This window comes from Neophocaena asiaeorientalis, unplaced genomic scaffold (assembly GCF_003031525.2).
Source record: "Neophocaena asiaeorientalis asiaeorientalis breed wild unplaced genomic scaffold, Neophocaena_asiaeorientalis_V1.1 scaffold18, whole genome shotgun sequence".
NCBI lineage: Eukaryota > Metazoa > Chordata > Mammalia > Artiodactyla > Phocoenidae > Neophocaena > Neophocaena asiaeorientalis.
Window position 1 is genome coordinate 504,875 of NW_020172444.1, and position 17,734 is coordinate 522,608.

Here is a 17,734-nt window from a genome sequence, read left to right on the forward strand (position 1 = left end):
GGGCCTCTCACTGTTGTGGCCTCTCCCGTTGCGGAGCACAGGCTCCGGACGTACAGGCTCAGCGGCCATGGCTCATGGGCCCAGACTGGGGCACGAACCCGTGTCCCCTGCATTGGCAGGCGGACTCTCAACCACTGCGCCACCAGGGAAGCCCCAGTATGTAACTTTTTGATACTGACTTGTTGCACATAGCATAATGCCTGTGAGAATCATCAAGTTGTTGCATGTATCCATAGTTCATTCCTCTTTATTGCTAAATAGTATTTCATTATTTGAATGTATCACCATTTATTTAGTCAGTCAGTCTTGGGAGGACATGCTTTTGATAATTATAAATAGAGCTGTTATAAACACCTGAATACAAGTTTTTATGTGAATAAAGATTTTATGTCTCTAGGGTAAATACATAGAAGTGGGATTGCAAGGCCATTTGGTAAGTGTATGTTAACTTTATAAGAAGCTGTCAAACTAGTGTGGCTGTACCATTATGCATTTCCATTAGAAATTTATGAGTTCCACTTGCTCTGCATCCTTGCCAGCATTTGGTATTGTCTCTATATTGTTAAGAAGTCAGTACTACCCAAAGCTGTTTACAGATTGCAATCCTTATCAAAATCCCAATGACATTTTTTTGTAGAAATAGAAAAATCCATCCTCAAATTTGTATGGAATCTCAAGGGACCCCAAATAGCCAACGCATTCTTGAAAAAAAAAAAAAAAGAAAAATGTTGGAGGACTCACACTTGCTGATTTCAAAATTTATTACTACAGTGCTACAGTAATCAAAACAATGTGGTTCTGGCATAGACAGACATAAAGACTGATGGACTAATGAGCACAGAAGTAACCCCTTACATATGTGGTCAAATGATTTTTGACAAGGAGGCCAAGACCATCCAAAGGGGGAAAGGACGATCTCTTTAAGAAATAGTGCTGAGAAAACTGGATATCCACATGCAAAAGAATGAAGTTCGACCATTATACAATTATATACACCATAGTCAAACATATACAAAACACCATATACAAAAATTAACTCAAAATGGATCAAAGACTTAAGTGTAAGAGCTATAACTCTTAAGCTCCTAGAAGAAAACAAAGCAGAAAAGCTTCAAGATGTTGGATATGACAGTGATTTCTTGGATATGATACCAAAGGCACAGACACCCAGAGAATAAGTAGACAAATTGGACTTCATCAAAATGAAAAACTTTTGCACATTGAAGGATACTATCAAGAGAGTAAGACGGCAGAACACAGAAGGGGAGAAAATATTTGCCAATCAGATATCCAGAGATATAGGCAGATATATTTAGACAATTACAGAGAAGCAAGTCAACAACAGCAAAAACAAATAGCCTGGTTAAAGAATGAGCAAAGGACTTAAATAGACTTTTCTCCAAAGAAGATAAACAAATGACCAACAAGCACGTGAAAGGATGCTCAGCATCGTTAATCATTAGGGAAATGCAAATCAAACCCACAATGAGGTATCACTTCACACCCATTAGGATGGCTATTATCAAAAAAGAAAAAAGAAGAGTAAGTGTTGGCAAGGATATATAGAGATTGGAACCTTTTTTGCCATACTGGTGGGAATATAAAATGGTGCAGCCATTGTGGATAACAGTATGCAGTTTCTCAAATAATTAAAAATTACCATGTGAACCTGCAATTCCACATTTGAGTAATACAGTTTCTCAAATAATTAAAAATTACTGTATGAACTTGAAATTCTGCGTTTGAGTATTGGGTATAAAGAATTGAAAGCAGGGTCTTGAAGAAACATTTGTATGCCATATTCACAGTGGCATTATTCCCAGCTAGACAAGAAGTAGATGCCACCCACGTGTCTATCAGTGGATGAATGGATAAACAAAATATGGTGTATGTATACAATGAAATATTAGCCTTAAAAAGGGAGGAAATTCTGACACATGCTACATCATGGATGAACCTTGAAGATGTTATGCTCAGTGAAATAAGCCAGTCACAAAAGAACAAATTCTGTATGATGCCACTTACATGAGGTACTTAGTCAATTTCATAGAGACAGAAGAAAGTAGAATAGTGGTTGCCAGGTTCTATAGGGATGGAGGTGGGGAGTTAGTGTCAATGGTTATAGAGTTTCAGTATTGCAAGATGGAAAGAGTTCTGTGGATGGATGGTGGTGATGGTTGCAAAACATGAATGTACTTAATGCCACTGAACTTTACACTTAGAAATGGTTAAAATGGTAAATTTTATGTAATGTATAATTTACCACAATTTAAAAAATCATTTAAAAAAATCAGATGGTTATGTTTATGCAGTTCTGTCTCTGGATTCTGTTCTGTTCCATAGATCTAATGTGTCTATACATTTTCCAGTAGCACACATTCTTGTGGTAATATAAGTTTTATAGCAGGTCTTAAAGTCATATAATGTGATTTGTCCAGCTTTATTCTTTATCAAAATTGTTTTGGCTATTCCAGTTCCTTTGCCTTTTCAAATTATTTTGGACTCAGTTTATCTATATCTCAAAACTCCTGCTGGGATTTTGATTGAAATTGCATTAAATTTATAGAGGGCATCTTTGCTATGTTGACTCTTCCATTCCGTGACCATGGTTTTATTTAGCTCTTCTTTGATTTCTTTCACTGGTCATTTGTACTTTTCAGCATACATGTTCTGTATACCTTTTGTTAGATATATATCTAAGTATTTTATTTTATGTTTTTAGAGCTCTTGTAGACTGTTAATTTGGGGGGTAAATTTTGGTTTCAGATTGATCATTGCTAGTATATAGAAATACAGTTGTTTGATTTTTGTGTATTGACTTTGTTCAGTGAAACCTTGCTCAACTCGTTAGCTCTAGGAGTTTTTGTTTGTTTTTTAGATTCTTTGGGATTTTCTACATAGGTAATCATGTTATCTGTGAATAGGGACAGTTTGATTTCTTCCTTTCTAATCTGTCTGGTTCCCCGTTTCTTATTGCAGTGGCTAGATCTTCCATCATGATATTGCATAGGAGTGGTGAGAGTGTAATATCCTTGTCCTGTTCGTGATCTTAGGGGGAAAGTATTCAGTCTTTTACCAATAAGTGTTTGATAGTGGTAGACTTCCTGTAGTCGTCCTTTATCAGACTGGGGAAATTACCTTTTAATTTGCTGAGGGCTTTTTTTTTTTTTTAAATCATGAAAAGATGTATTTTGCCACATGCATCTGCTGAGTTGATTATGTGGTTTTTCTTCTTTAAGCAATTATCATGATAGCTTACATTGATTGATTTTTGAATATTGAACCAGTTTTGCATCCCTGGGATAACCCTACTTGGTCCTGGTGTATTGTCATTTTTATATATTGCTAAACTCCATTTGCTTTTATTTTGTTGAGGATTTTTGCATCAATCTGCGTGAGGAATAATGGTATGCAGTTTCTCTTTTTGTACTGTCTTTTTCTAGTTTTGATATCAGGTTAAATCTGGCCTTATAAAATGAGTTTGGAAGTGTTCCCTCTTCTTCTGTTTCCTGAAAGAGATTGTGTAGAATTGGTGTTACTTTTTAAGTTCTCCAGAGAAATCAGGTAAGCCTGGAGATTTCTTTGAAAAGTTTTAAACTGTGAATTCACTTTCCTTAATTTAGATTATCTGTTTCATTTTGGATAATTTGGTAGTTTGTGGTTTTTAAGGAATCTCACTAATGTTTCAAAATTTATGTGTATAGATCTACCCGTATTATTCCTCAGTTATCTTCTTAACATTTGTAGTGTCAAATTTATTTATTTTGGTGACCTTAGTTGTCAAATTTATGTGCATAGAGATGTTCATAGTATTATTTATCTTTCGATGTCTACAGAATCTGTCGTCTAGCTCCTCTTTCATTCCTGATATTATTGGTAATTTATGTCTTCTTTTTTTTTCTTTGCCAGTCTTGCTACAGCTTTATAAATTTCATTGATCTTTTCAAAGAACTCGTTTTTGCTTATATTGATTTTCTGTGTTGTTTTTCTATTTTCACTTCCACTGATTTCTGCTATTATCTTTATTGTTTCTTTTCTTTTGCTTGTTTTGCTCTTTTTCTGGTTTTCTTAAGTAGGAAGCTTAGGTTATTGATTTAAGGCCTTCTTCCCCACCCCAGTATAAGCGTTCAATTCCTATAAATTTTACTCTAATCACTGTTTTAGCTTCTTTTTGTTTTTAAAATTTATTTATTTATTTATTTAATTTTTGGCTGTATCGAGTCTCAGTTGCAGCATGTGGGCTCCTCGTTGTGGTGCATGGGCTTCTCTCTAGTTGTGGCACGCAGGCTCTTTAGTTGTGGCCTGTGTGCTCAGTAGTTGTGGCATGAGGGCTTAGTTGCCCTGTGGCATGTGGGATCTTAGTTCCCCAACCAGGGATTGAACCCACGTCCCCTGCATTGGAAGACGGATTCTTAACCACTGGACCACCAAGGAAGTCCCTGTTTTAGCTTCATATGACGTTTTGATATTATATTTTCATTTTCATTCTTTTTTTTTTTGGCTGCGCTGCAGCTTGTGGGATATCAGTTCCCCAATAGGGATTGAACCCAGGCCACGGCAGTGAAAGCGCCGAATCCCAACCACTAGACCATGGGGAACTGAACTCCCTCATTTTCATTCTTTTAAAAATGTTTAGACTTCTTCATCGACCTAAAGATTATTTAGAAGTATGTTGTTTAATTTACAAGTATTTAGAGGTTTCCCATTATATTTCTGTTACTGATTTCTACTTAAATCCATTATGGTCAGAGAACATACCTTTTGTTTGTTTATTTGTTTTATTGAAGTATAGTTGTTTTACAACATTGTGTTAATTTCTGCTGTACACTGAACTGATTCAGTTATACATATATACATTCTTTTTTTAAATATTCTTTTCCATTATGGTTTATCATAGGATATTGAATATAGTTTCCCATGCTGTACAGTAGGACCTTGTTATTTATCCATTCTGTATACAATAGCTAACATCTGCTGACCCCATCCCTCCCCCAATCCCCTCCCCCTTGGCAACCACAAGTCTGTTTTCTGTGTCCGTGAGTCTGTTTCTGTTTTGTATATAGGTTCATTTGTGTCATATTTTAGATTTCACATATAAGTGATATCATACGGTATTTTGTCTTTCTCTTTCTGACTTACTTCACTTAGTATGATAATCTCTAGTTGCATCCCTGTTGCTGCAAATGACATTATTTTGTTCTTTTTATTTGCTGAGTAGTATTTGATTGTATATATGTGCCACATCTTCTTTATCCATTCATCTTTTGCTGGACATTTAGGTTGTTTTCATGTTTCGGCTATTGTGAATAGTGCTGCTGTGAACACAGGGGTGCATATATCTTTTTGAATAATTTTTGTCTGGATATATGTCCAGGAGTAGGATTGCTGAATCATATGGTAATTATGTTTTTAGTCTTTTGAGGAACCTCCATACTGTTTTCCCTAGTGGCTGCACCATCTTACATTCCCACCAACAGTGTAGGAGGGTTCCCTTTTCTCCACACCCTCTCCAGCATTTGTTATTTGTAGACTTTTTAATGATGGCCATTATGACCAGTGTGAGGTGGTACCTCATTGTAGTTTTGATTTGCATTTCTCTAATAATTAGTGATGTTGAATATCTTTTTATGTGCTTATTGGCCATCTGTATTTCTTCTTTGGAGAAATGTCTATTAAGGTCTTCTGCCCATTTTTCGATTGGGTTGTATGAGCTACTTGTATATTTTGGAGATTAAGCCCTTGTCTGTCACATCATTTGCTAATATTTTCTCCTAGTTCATAGGTTGTCTTTTTGTTTTGTTTATGGTTTCCTTTGCTGTGCAAAAGCCTATAAGTTTGATTAGGTCCCGTTTGTTTATTTTCACTTTTATTTCTGTTGCCTTGGGAGACTGACCTAAGAAAACATTGGTATGATTTATTTCAGAGAATGTTTTCCCTATGATCTTTTCTAGGAGTTTTATGGTGTCATGTCTTATATTTGTCTTTAAGCCATTTTGAGTTTATTTTTATGTGTGGTGTGAGGGTGTGTTCTAACTTCATTGATTTACATGTGGCCATCCAACTTTCCCAATACCACTTGCTGAAGAGACTGTCTTTTTCCCATTGTATATTCTTACATCCTTTGTTGAAGATTAATTGACCCGGAGGTGTATGGGTTTATTTCTGGGCTCTCAGAGAACATACTTTTAACTTCACTTCTTGTATATTAAGGTCTGTTTTATGATCCAGGATATGATATGTCTTGATTAATATTCAGTGTGCACCTGAAATGAATGTGCATTCTACTGTTGATAGGTGGAATATTTTAAAAATGTCATGGGTTGATGGTACTGTTTTTTTTTTTTTTTTTTTGATGGTACTGTTTTCTATCTACTAGTTCTGTTAACTACTGAAAGTTGAAGTCTTCCACTGTAATTATGGATGCCTATTTCTCCCTTCAGTTCTGTTAATTTTTGCTGAATGTATATTGAAGTTCTACGTGTATATATATTTAGGATTGCTTTTTGTTCTTCATGAACTGACCCTTTTATCATGTAATGTCCTCATTTATTCCTGGTGATTTTCTTTGTTATGATCATTGGCTGATCTAAATATAACTATTCCATCTTTCTATGATAACATTTGCATGATATATCTTTTTTCCATCCTTTTACACCCTTTTAGAATGGTAGAAGTTTCTTGTAGACATCATAGAATTGGCTTGTGTGTGTGTGTGTTTAAATTCAATTTATCTTTTCATTGGCATACTTAGGCCATTTATGTTTAATGTAGTTGTTGATATTTTGATTTAGATACTCCAGTTGATTATTTGTTTCCTCTTTTTTCCTTTATTTTTTCTTTCTGCTTTTTTTGGCTTGATTTTTTTTTAAACTTATCTATTGCTTTTGCCTAATTATTTGTATGTGCTTTTGTAGTTACTTGAAGGATTGCAATATACATACTTTTCTCAGTCTATTTAGAGTCAGTATTTTACCACTTTATTTATTTATTTAGGGAACTTTATTTACTCATGGCTGCGTTGGGTCTTCGTTGTTGCGTGGGCTTTCTTTAGTTGCAGCGAGCAGGGGCTACTCTTCATTGCAGTGCATGGGTTTCTCATTGTGGTGGATTCCCTTATTGTGGAGCATGGGCTGTAGGCACATAGGCTTCAGTAGTTGTGGCACAAGGGCTCAGTAGTTGTGGCTCTCGGGCTGTAGAGCACAGACTCAGTAGTTGTGGTGCACAGGCTTAGTTGCTCCACGACATGTGGGATCTTCCCGAACCAGGGCTCAAACCTATGTCCCCTGCATTGGCAGGCGGATTCTTAACCACTGCGCCACCAGGGAAGCCCTATTTTACCACTTTAAGTGGCATATAGAAACCATACCGCCCTATAGTACCCTTCTCTCTTTTAAGTTATGGTTGACTTATTTATTACATATATGTGACATTGAAGACCCCCAGGCATTGTAGTAATTTTTGCTTTCAGTTGTCAAATATATTTTAAAGAACTGAGGTGAAGAGTCATCACTTACATTTACCCAGATATTTACCATTTCTGTTGCTCTTCCCTCGTTCTTTTTTTTTTTTAATATTTATTTAGTTATTTATTTTATTTTATTTTTGGCTGTGTTGGGTCTTTGTTTCTGTGCGAGGGCTTTCTCTAGTTGTGGCAAGCAGGGGCCACTCTTCATCGCGGTACACGGGCCTCTCACTATCGCGGCCTCTCTTGTTGTGGAGCACAGGCTCCAGACGCGCAGGCTCAGTAGTTGTGGCTCACGGGCCTAGTTGCTCCGCGGTATATGGGATCTTCCCAGACCAGGGCTCGAACCCGTGTTCCCTGCATTGGCAGGCAGATTCTCAACCACTGTGCCACCAGGGAAGCCCTCTTCCCTCATTCTTGATACTCTAAGTTTATTTCTGAATAGTTTCCCTTCTCTTTGATGAACTTCCTTTTGTGATTCTTTTTGAGCAGGTTTGCTGGCAGAATTTCTCTTTAGTGTTCCCTCATCTGAGCATGTCTTTATTTCACCTTCATTCCTGATGGATATTTTGTTGAATATAGAATTTCTTTTTTCAGTATTTTAAAAATGGTTCAATTCCTAACAAACCCCATGGTTTTTAATGATAAATGTGCTTTTATTGTAATTATTACTTGCTTGTACGTAACATATCCTCTGGTTGCTTTCAAGATTTTTCTATGTTAGGTTTCAGCAGCTTATTGTGTCTGGCTGTGAATTTTTAACCTACTATTTTTGTGAAATTTCTCCTGCCCCAAAAGAAAATCTGTACTAATGCAAGTCATTAGTGTCAGTCAGGAGTCTGCAAACTATGGCCTGCCACCTCGGTAGCTCTCAACCTGTTTCCTGATTTTGCAAATAAAATGCTACTGGAACACATACATACCCGTTTATTTACATGCTGCTTTTGCACTACAGTGGCAGAGTTGAGTAATTGTGAGAAAGACCATATGTATTGTGAGGCCTTAAATAGTTACTATCTGACCTTTTTATAAGAAGCTTGTTGATCTCTGGTATAGTTGGAGGAAATTTGAGTGTTTCGTCTATTAAAATTTTCTGCTTGAATTTCTTTTTAAACTTTATCCATGTAGGGTTCAAAGTCATTTTACAAGTATCTTCTATAGAAAATTCTAACAAGGTGTAACATGTCGTAGAGGGTAGGTGTAAAAGTTTTTCCCCTGTATTTAAAAACCAAAAACGACTTTTTAGCCAACTTTTCTTGAAAATTTAAACATTAGTTAAGCATGACTTATCTTTCTTTGAGAAATTTATTTTCAGACATTTTAAACTCATAAGGCAAACAAAATAAATTTCTATTAAATAACTAACTTATGCCAAAATGGGACTTAAGTTTTTTAAAGGTAAACTTGGGAGGTTTAGTTTAAGTACAGGTTATAAGTTTTTTATTTTTTATAAATTTATTTATTTATTTTTGGCTGAATTGGGTCTTTGTTGCTGCATGCAGGCTTTCTCTAGTTGGGGCGAGTAGGGGCTACTCTTTGTTGTGGTGCGCGGGCTTCTCATTGTGGTGGCTTCTCTTGTTGTGGAGCACGGGCTCTAGGCGTGTGGGCTTCAGTAGTTGTGGCACGTGGGCTCAGTAGTTGTGGCGCATGGGCTTAGTTCCTCCACGGCATGTGGGATCTTCCCGGACCAGGGCTCGAACCCATGTCCCCTGCATTGGCAGGTGGATTCTTTTTTTTTTTTATAAAGTTATTTATTTATTTTTATTTATTTATTTTGTGGTACGCGGGCCTCTCACTGTTGTGGCCTCTCCCGTTGCGGAGCACAGGCTCCGGACGTGCAGGCTCAGTGGCCATGGCTCATGGGCCTAGCCGCACAGCGGCATGTGGGATCTTCCCAGACCAGGGCACGAACCCGTGTCCCCTGCATCGGCAGGCGGACTCTCAACCACTGCGCCACCAGGGAAGCCCAGCAGGTGGATTCTTAACCACTGCACCACCAGAGAAGTCCTGTAAGTTTTTTGTTAATGTTATTTGCAGCATTAAAATTTATCAACAGTGTTGCATAGTAATACTACTAAAACCATGGAACAAAGCAATATGAATAAATGTATAACTTAAGAGACAATTTCATACAAACCTTTGAAAAGGTGTTTTCTTACTGAGTGACACATCCTGGCTCGAACATAGGTTTCTTGGTTTCATCTCTTTTATGAACCTTTATGCACTTAAAATTGTTATTCTTATAACTAAAAATAAATGTCTCTTGTTACCTCTCATTGTGAAACCTGTGCTTGTTTTTTTGCTGTACAAATACTCAGTTTTGGGTCAGGCTTAAGCACACATGGATTTCATTTTTATCCCAAGTTAGAGAATTTGTGTCGTTGGTCTTATTTCTTATTAAGTAAGAAAAGACATGCCCAAACGTGTTAGAAGGTGAAAAGTTCCATAAAATATTCTTTGTTCATTGCAGGATATTTTTTCTTCACAGAAATCTAAAACTTGTTTAGGGCCAGATGTAAATTAAATCTTGAGCATACTATCAGCCTACATTAGCAAAGCTCTTTTTCTCGAAATAAAGTTCTCAGGCTGAGTAAAAGATTCAGAGAAAGAATTTGTGTGGTGGGTTGTATAATTCATGTGCACATGGGACCTCAGATTGTGACCTTATTTAGAAATAGGGTCTTTGCTAATGTAATTAGTGAAGATGAGGTCACATGAACTCAAAGAGCCTTTGGGGTAGTATGGCTGATAATAAGTTTACTGTCTTTCTGGTGTGTAGTACAGCAAGTCACTGTTTACAAATGGCCTTCTGTAACTTAGATCAAAAAATCGGGAATGGACTCATCTGAATAAACACGGTTCTATTACATGCTGCTCTGTGGGCCTGGAAGACCTCTGAAGAAGTTGCCAATAAGGCTGCTTGGTCACTGTGCATTACTTTGAGGGCTAATATTGTAAAGTATAAGAAGCTCCAAAAAAGTGTTGACTTTTTTTTGTCAAGATCTATTGAGGAATTTCTAGTGACATTATATGGAATTCTAGGGTTGCATGGAAACCCAGTTGAAAAGCTTTGCGTAGATTCTCACATTTTATACCTTTCTGGGAAAGTGTTCACAAAATAATGGTTTTTACAGTTCCTTACCTAATTACCTATCCCTAAAACAATAAAACAGAATTCGTAGTTTTGGTTTTAAAAATTTTATAGTTATGTGTGGGGGGCATGGCACATATGGGAAATCTCTGCCTTCTGCTCAATTTTGCTGTGAACCTAAAACTGCTGTAAAGAAGGATAGTCTATTTTAAAAAATTATAGTTAATGAGTTTTGAAACTATCTTTACAAGTTCTTACATAATTTTACTCTCAGTTCTTATAATGTGTATGATTTCTTGTGATTTTTACCTAGAGATCAGAAGTGCTAGGTAAATATTCCTGTTTTATTTTATTACAGAGATTATTTTCCTATATGCTAACATATATTTCAAACCAAAAGATCTGGAAATGAGCTATAGAAATTCCATGAATTTTTCTTGGTTATATGTAGATAATGAATTAGTTCCTAATCAGTTACGTAATATCTCCAGGAGCTTGAGAGAGCTGTAATAATCTGGGATTAAGAAAGCCAATCCTAATATTAATTGATTATAACATGTTTTATAGTTGTCCTATAGGTTGATGAGTAGGACCCTGATTTATCTCCTCTTTTCTGCTTTTGTATCACTAGGCAATAATCGTACTACTATCAGGAATGTTCTGTAGCGTCGTGGTGGGGGTTTAGAATAAGGTATACTGGCGGCAGGATTGCTTGCTCCCAGAGAAGTTTCTTCATTAGTGCAATAAAATTTCATAGTTGATCATTCTTTCAAGTGTTTTTTACAGAGACTCTGTATTCATGGGAGAATACTTAACATTAGTCTCCTTATAAATCTCTTATAAATTAAAATGTAGAAATTGATGTTATCTTTTCCAATATTTTTGGTATTTAAAGCTTCTATGTTTTACTGTCTTTTGTAATACTTCTTGAAATTCTACTCTAATTTATTCTGAGAAATTTTATTTCTGTTAAAATACTCTTCTGAAATTGATTTAGCGGAAACTTCAGGGGACGTTGATTGTCAGTGATAGTTGACTGTTTTTTCAGTGGTAGTTGAACTAGAGACTTTACTAGTTCTCTTAGCTTAGGTTATAACCATTCTCCATAATTTTATCTCAGATATAAAAGCCCTAAAGCACTTTTGAGGTAGTTACCTAGAAACTGTCCACATTGACTTTATGCTTAATGACTTTTGGAAAAAAGATGTAAAGAAAATATTGAGTATTTATTTTAATTGAAGTATAGTTGATTTACAATGTTGTACAGTATTGAATATTAAAAAAATTTTTCCAAACACTTTATTTTGAAGTAGTGTAGTACAAAGAACTTCTCTACAGCTTTTACCCAGTTCCACTAATTTTTCTAAATTTATATATTTTATTTTTTTAAATTTATTTTTGGCCACGTTGGGTCTTCGTTGCTGCGTGCCGGCTTTCTCTAGTTGCGCGAGTGGGGGCTACTCTTCATTGCGGTGCACGGGTTTCTCATTGCGGTGGCTTCTCTTGTTGTGGAGAACAGGCTATAGGCACACGGGCTTCTGTAGTTGTGGCTCGCGGGCTCTAGAGCACAGGCTCAGTAGTTGTGGTGCACGGGCTTAGTTGCCCCGCAGCATGTGGGATCTTCCCCGACCAGGGCTCCAACCCGTGTGCCCTGCATTGGCAGGCAGATTCTTAACCACTGTGACACCAGGGAAACCCCCAGTTTCACTAATTTTAATTTTAAATATTTTACCACATTTTCTTATCACCCCCTCACACATACATACATATTACTTTTGCTCTCTTGTGAATAGGTTGCGTATATCATGTTCCTTTACCCTTTACTATTTCCATGTGTATTTCTAGGAATAATGATATTCTCTTATAACAGCAATATAGTTTTCAAGTTCTGATAATTTCATATTGTTACTTTAAGCTACAGTACATATTCCAATTTATCAGTTCTAATGTGCTTTAGAGCATTTTTTTTCAGTCAAAGATTATTATATTTAGTTGCCATGTAAACATTTATTTTAAATGAACTATTGGCCTTAAAATCTTAAGTGTTGAATTTTTGTTCTTTTAACAGCTAAACCAGGTGGACAGGTGAAATGTCAGTATATTTCTGCTGTGGATAAAGTTATTTTTGTGGATGATTATGCAGTAGGGTGTAGAAAGGACCTTAATGGAATCTTGTTGTTAGACACTGCTCTGCAAACTCCAGTTTCAAAGCAGGATGATGTGGTTCAGCTTGAATTACCTGTCACAGAGGTAAGTATCAATATGCTTTTCTACTTAATGTAGTTTCAGACTTACTAGCTGTTAAATGAAATTAGGTTGTCCTTTGAGGATATTATATATGTATCCCTATAAAAACAAAGAAGTATGAACTGTACAGGTTATACCACTGTAACAGAGGCCCCAAAATACAGTGGCTTAAACAGGGTAGTTTCTTTCCAGTAACAGTACTGGGCTAAGTTATAGGGACAGCTTTGTTTACCTCAACACTTAGCTTCCATTTCCTGAGTCCAAGACAGCTGCTCCAAGTCTCATTACTTCTGTCATAAGGAAAAGATGGGCAAAAGGCCAGGGTGCACACTAGTGTTACCCACCCTCTTTCTCTCCTTTTCCTTTCACCTACTTCCCTCATCCTCTCCTTCCCTCTCTTCCCCTCCATCATTTTTCTTGTTCTCTTTTACAAACTCTTTCATATATGCCCTTTTCATATTTACTCCATTGGCTAGAATTCAGTCACATGGCCACATTAAGCTGAGGTGGTTCTTTTTTCTTTAATATTAAAAAAGAAGGAATAAATAGTAATGGACAACCAGTAATCTTTGCTATGTATCATGTTTCTTAACAATTCCAGTTTAAAATTTTAGCTATATGTATTTTTCTGTGTTACATATTCATTACTTAATTTGTAAGTCTACCCTAACTTAAATCCTTTTGTGTGAGTTGATGTTCATATCATGTAATTTGAAAGTACATTTTTCCAATTTATCAGATTTTAAATCATCTCAGAATATAAAAGATTATAATGCTGTACACGCTAATAAAGTGAGATATTATTTGTCTTCATCCCAAGTTGTTGATTATTAAATGTTTTGCATTTGGCAGACTGATATGATTGATAAAAATCAATATAGCATATTTCCCATTTTTGGGACATGAGAAGTGTTAATGTGTGAATTTTAAGTGCAGTTTAAATGTTTTATTCCCTCTTTGGAAGGCTTTTTGTAAAAAAAAGTACCAATGTATATCTACTTAGATTTCATATTTAGTGTCATATCACAGTCATCTAGTATATGTTAATATTGAAAGCATGTTGCTAAAGGTTTGAGTTCTGAAAACAGAGTAGCCATCTTTTTGTCATCAGAATATCTGGATCTGGGGGCATGTCTAAAATCTTTGGACAGAGAATTAATTAGTTCTACTTCTACTGAACATTTTTTCCTCTCCTACTTTAAGGAACTTAGACCATGTGATATCTTAATAAAGGATATACATCGTAGCCTACAGTGAAGGATGGTATCAAACTGTTGGGTTTTAAAAGGAACTACAGAATTACAATAAAATAGTTGAACATTTATATGAAATGGACTGTCAAGTCAATATTTTTCCTACTACTCTGACCTAAATGCTAGATATTTAGCCAGCTTCTGCCACCTCCTCCACCTTGCCAGCTCATAATATCTGTTGCTGGTTTTCTTTCTTTCTACATAAATAATTACAGCTCTCTTGTTCACGTAATATTGTTTGTAGTCCTTCCACCATCCCAGGCATCCTTTCCTGCATCACACTAGTTTGTTACTGTCTTGCCTAAAGAATGGGGTCCTGGGTTTGGTTGGATTAGTGTGGATGTGTTCTTTTCCATATATTGCCCAAATATTTCTGTTAACGTAGTTCATATTGAATATGTGGGTAACAATGCAAAGGACTTTTTTTTTATTACCTGCTGACTTAGTGACCCCTCTTATGGATTTGCATAGTTTGAGTATTTAAAGCTCATTGGAGGACTTTACATTTATGTCTTTACATTTTTATCTCTTTTACTTTTGTTCATGGTTTCAGCTTAGCCAGTTTTTTCTATCTTGCTTTGGTTTATAAAAGCTTCTATGTACTAAAACTTTACTATGTGGTACTACACTGAATATGTTGCTTTATCTCATTTAATTTTGTAACAGCCCTTCAAGTCATTATTTGATTTAACTAAGTTTGTTTAAAAAATGTAAAAGTAGGAAGCTTTAGTATAGTACCTATCAGAATTAAAATATTTGTATAAGAATCTGAATTTAACATTTTTGGTTGTGGTTAATTTTTTGTGGTCATCTCTTTTATTTAGGCACAACAGCTCTTATCTGCATGTTTAGAAAAGGTAGATATTTCTAGTACGGAGGGTTACGATTTGTTCATCACACAGCTCAAAGATGGTTTGAAAAATACATCTCATGAGACTGCAGCAAACCACAAAGTTGCTAAGGTAAGAAGTTAAAAAAAACTTTGTTTGGGGTTGTAATAGAAAGAACACCTCTATACTTTTGCCTTTCTCTGTCCTCCGCACACTGATGACTAAGGATGTCTGTGGGAGATGGTGCTTTGAATTAAATCCTTGGATATATTTCATTAATTTTTCTGTGTTTTTCTTTTAACATCTTTCCTAAGTTGTAAATGTAGTACATATACAATTTTTATACTGAAGGTATAAAAGGTAGAAGGTAAAAGCTATTTACCTAAAAATAACTTTTGCATCTATAAATATCTTTTTCTCGAGTACAGTTGAAATTATACTAAAATATTGTGACGTACTGTCTTGGTCTGTTTGGGCTGCTATAACGGAATACCACCGACTGAGTGATATTTCTTCTGGTGAAGTCCTTCTTCCTGGGTCATAGCTGGTACCTTCTCACTGTGTCCTTACATGGTGGAAAAGGCAAGGGATCTCTCTGGAACCTCTTTTATAAAGAGGACTCCACCCTCATGACTTAAGTACCTCCCAAATGCCCTACTTACTAATAACCCTCCCCTTTGGGGGTTAGAATTTCAACAGGTGAATTTTGGGGGGACACAAACATTCAGATTATAGCATATACCATGCTTTTTTTCATTGAAGGATGTATCTTGAGTATCTTTTCATATCAGTCCTCATAGATCATCTGTATTCTTCCTAATATTTACATTGAAGTTTATTTTTATAGATTTACCATGATTTTATGAACCCTTATTCCATTGATGGGACATTTTTATTTAGTAAAACAGAGATCATACTGTGTATTTCAACAGAGAGAATTTATTGTAAGGAATTGACGTAATATGTGTACGAGAACTGAAAAAGCAAAAAGGAAACCCTGAGGTAATACACAGATGGTAACTATGGGAATCAGCACTCACCTCAGTCTGAAGGAACAAGAGCTTAGGATTTTTAGAACCTAGATACTTAAAAACTTAGAGAATAGGCCCCATGGGTCTGGGTCTCAGACTTCTGAGGAGGAGCTGTTATCCAGTAGGTACCTCAGGAGCTTGGAGATTGGAACTTGATGAACTGAGCCTCAGATTTCTGAAGACAGATGCTACTAGGCTAATGTTAGTGTCTCTGAGGGAGCTCTGTGAAACTGGTCCTGGGAATGCTAAGAAAACAAAACAAAAAACCTCTAAAGACCAGAAGGATCAAGTGCTGCCACCAGGTCCTTCGCTAAAACAATACTGATGGTAATGACGAGTAATAGCAGGAGCAGGTCTTTCTCCCCGCATCACGCTTTCCAGGTTCCACCCCGTGTTCCTTGTGTCAGAACTTAACAGCCAGGAAACTGGTTGGCAAAGAAGAAATAATAGTTTACAGAATCCCAGCCCAAACATGATGGAGAAGAAAGAAAAGGGTAGGTTTGGACCCGAGAGACAGTAGTTTAATAACTGGCACATGCCACTCCTTTGGCCACTCTGCATCTCCATACATACCATCTATATGTGTTTGAACTTTCATACAACAAAAATATTATGCTTTTACTTAACAAGACGTACTGTTCCTTTTTACAAATGAAGATATTCTCTCCCCGTCCCCAGAACAGACACAAAGTTCCAACAGATATTTTATCCATCCCTAGGTGATACTAACTACTCCTAAAATTTATAGTTTCAAGCGTTTAGGTAACAGGACCGTGCTACCTAAAGACTAAATTAACTACAACAAAAATTCTTACGTAAAATAATGTATCTCTCTGTGTCTGTATCTATCTAAATATATATCCATCTATCATTTATGTAATAAGGGAAGAAAATATACATAGTTGCTGTATCCCTCAGTTCTATAATGGTCTGTAATATCAAGAGGATATATTTGATATTTACAGCCTCTTTCTTCTCCTACCTATTCCGTATTCCCTTTGTCCTCAGCCAGCACCTCAACTGGTCAGGTGTCTTTACATGGTCAGGTGACTCAAGGCTTCACTCTTGCAGGATCCAAATCTTCTGTGGTACTGTGTTAAGTTGTAATTGTCTTTTCACTGTTACTATTAGATGTGGAAGAGCTTAGAGGCACCCTAGAGAATCTCCTGGATTGTAATTAAGTTCTCCTTGCTCCTGTTATTTAGCATCAATCCAATTTCCCTGTGTTTATCGGTTTTCATCATACCAACCAGTAGAATAACCACCTTCTTTGCCTGATGATTCAGTGACAAGAGGAACCCAAAATTGCTGGGTAGCAGTATCAATACCTAATTCAATGGAACCATTGTACCCTTGGTGGAACATTCCTTCCTTGACACAAGACCTCTAGAGCCTAAAGCTTAAAAAAAAAGTCTGTGAATGGATTATTACGTATAATAGCAACCCTGCTAGGAGAAGCTGTGTCATGTGTTTTTTGCCGATTGAAAGCATACACATAATCCTGTAAGGTAGAACTCCAGACTTTCAGATGTCTCTCTCAGTTAGTACTGAAGATGAGTCTTTGGTAAGGCATCACACTTTTCTGTCAGGTCAGCTCCTTCTGTATGATACCCTGGTAAGACCAGTCAGTCTCATGGGCAAGCGCCCGTTGCTGCCTTTTTTGTTTTTTTCCTTTGAAGTGCTTTCTTGGTCAGAAGCAAAAAGCAAAGTTGTATGGAATACTTTGTTGGTACGTAAGCCCTTCTGTTAGTCCACAGTAGTGGTATAATATTATGGCAGAGCATTGTGGGCAGAACATACAAATGCACATCCAGAACACG

General features: G+C 36.3%; 1 protein-coding gene across 1 annotated transcript in view; it reads left to right on the forward strand.

The window, feature by feature from the left end:
* BIRC6 (baculoviral IAP repeat containing 6) overlaps positions 1–17,734 on the forward strand; it is a 233,423-nt gene that overhangs the window by 15,031 nt on the left and 200,658 nt on the right. Inside the window, 2 exon segments of the mRNA XM_024732052.1 lie at positions 12,622–12,803; positions 14,878–15,015. Coding sequence (XP_024587820.1) covers positions 12,622–12,803; positions 14,878–15,015 — 320 coding nt within the window.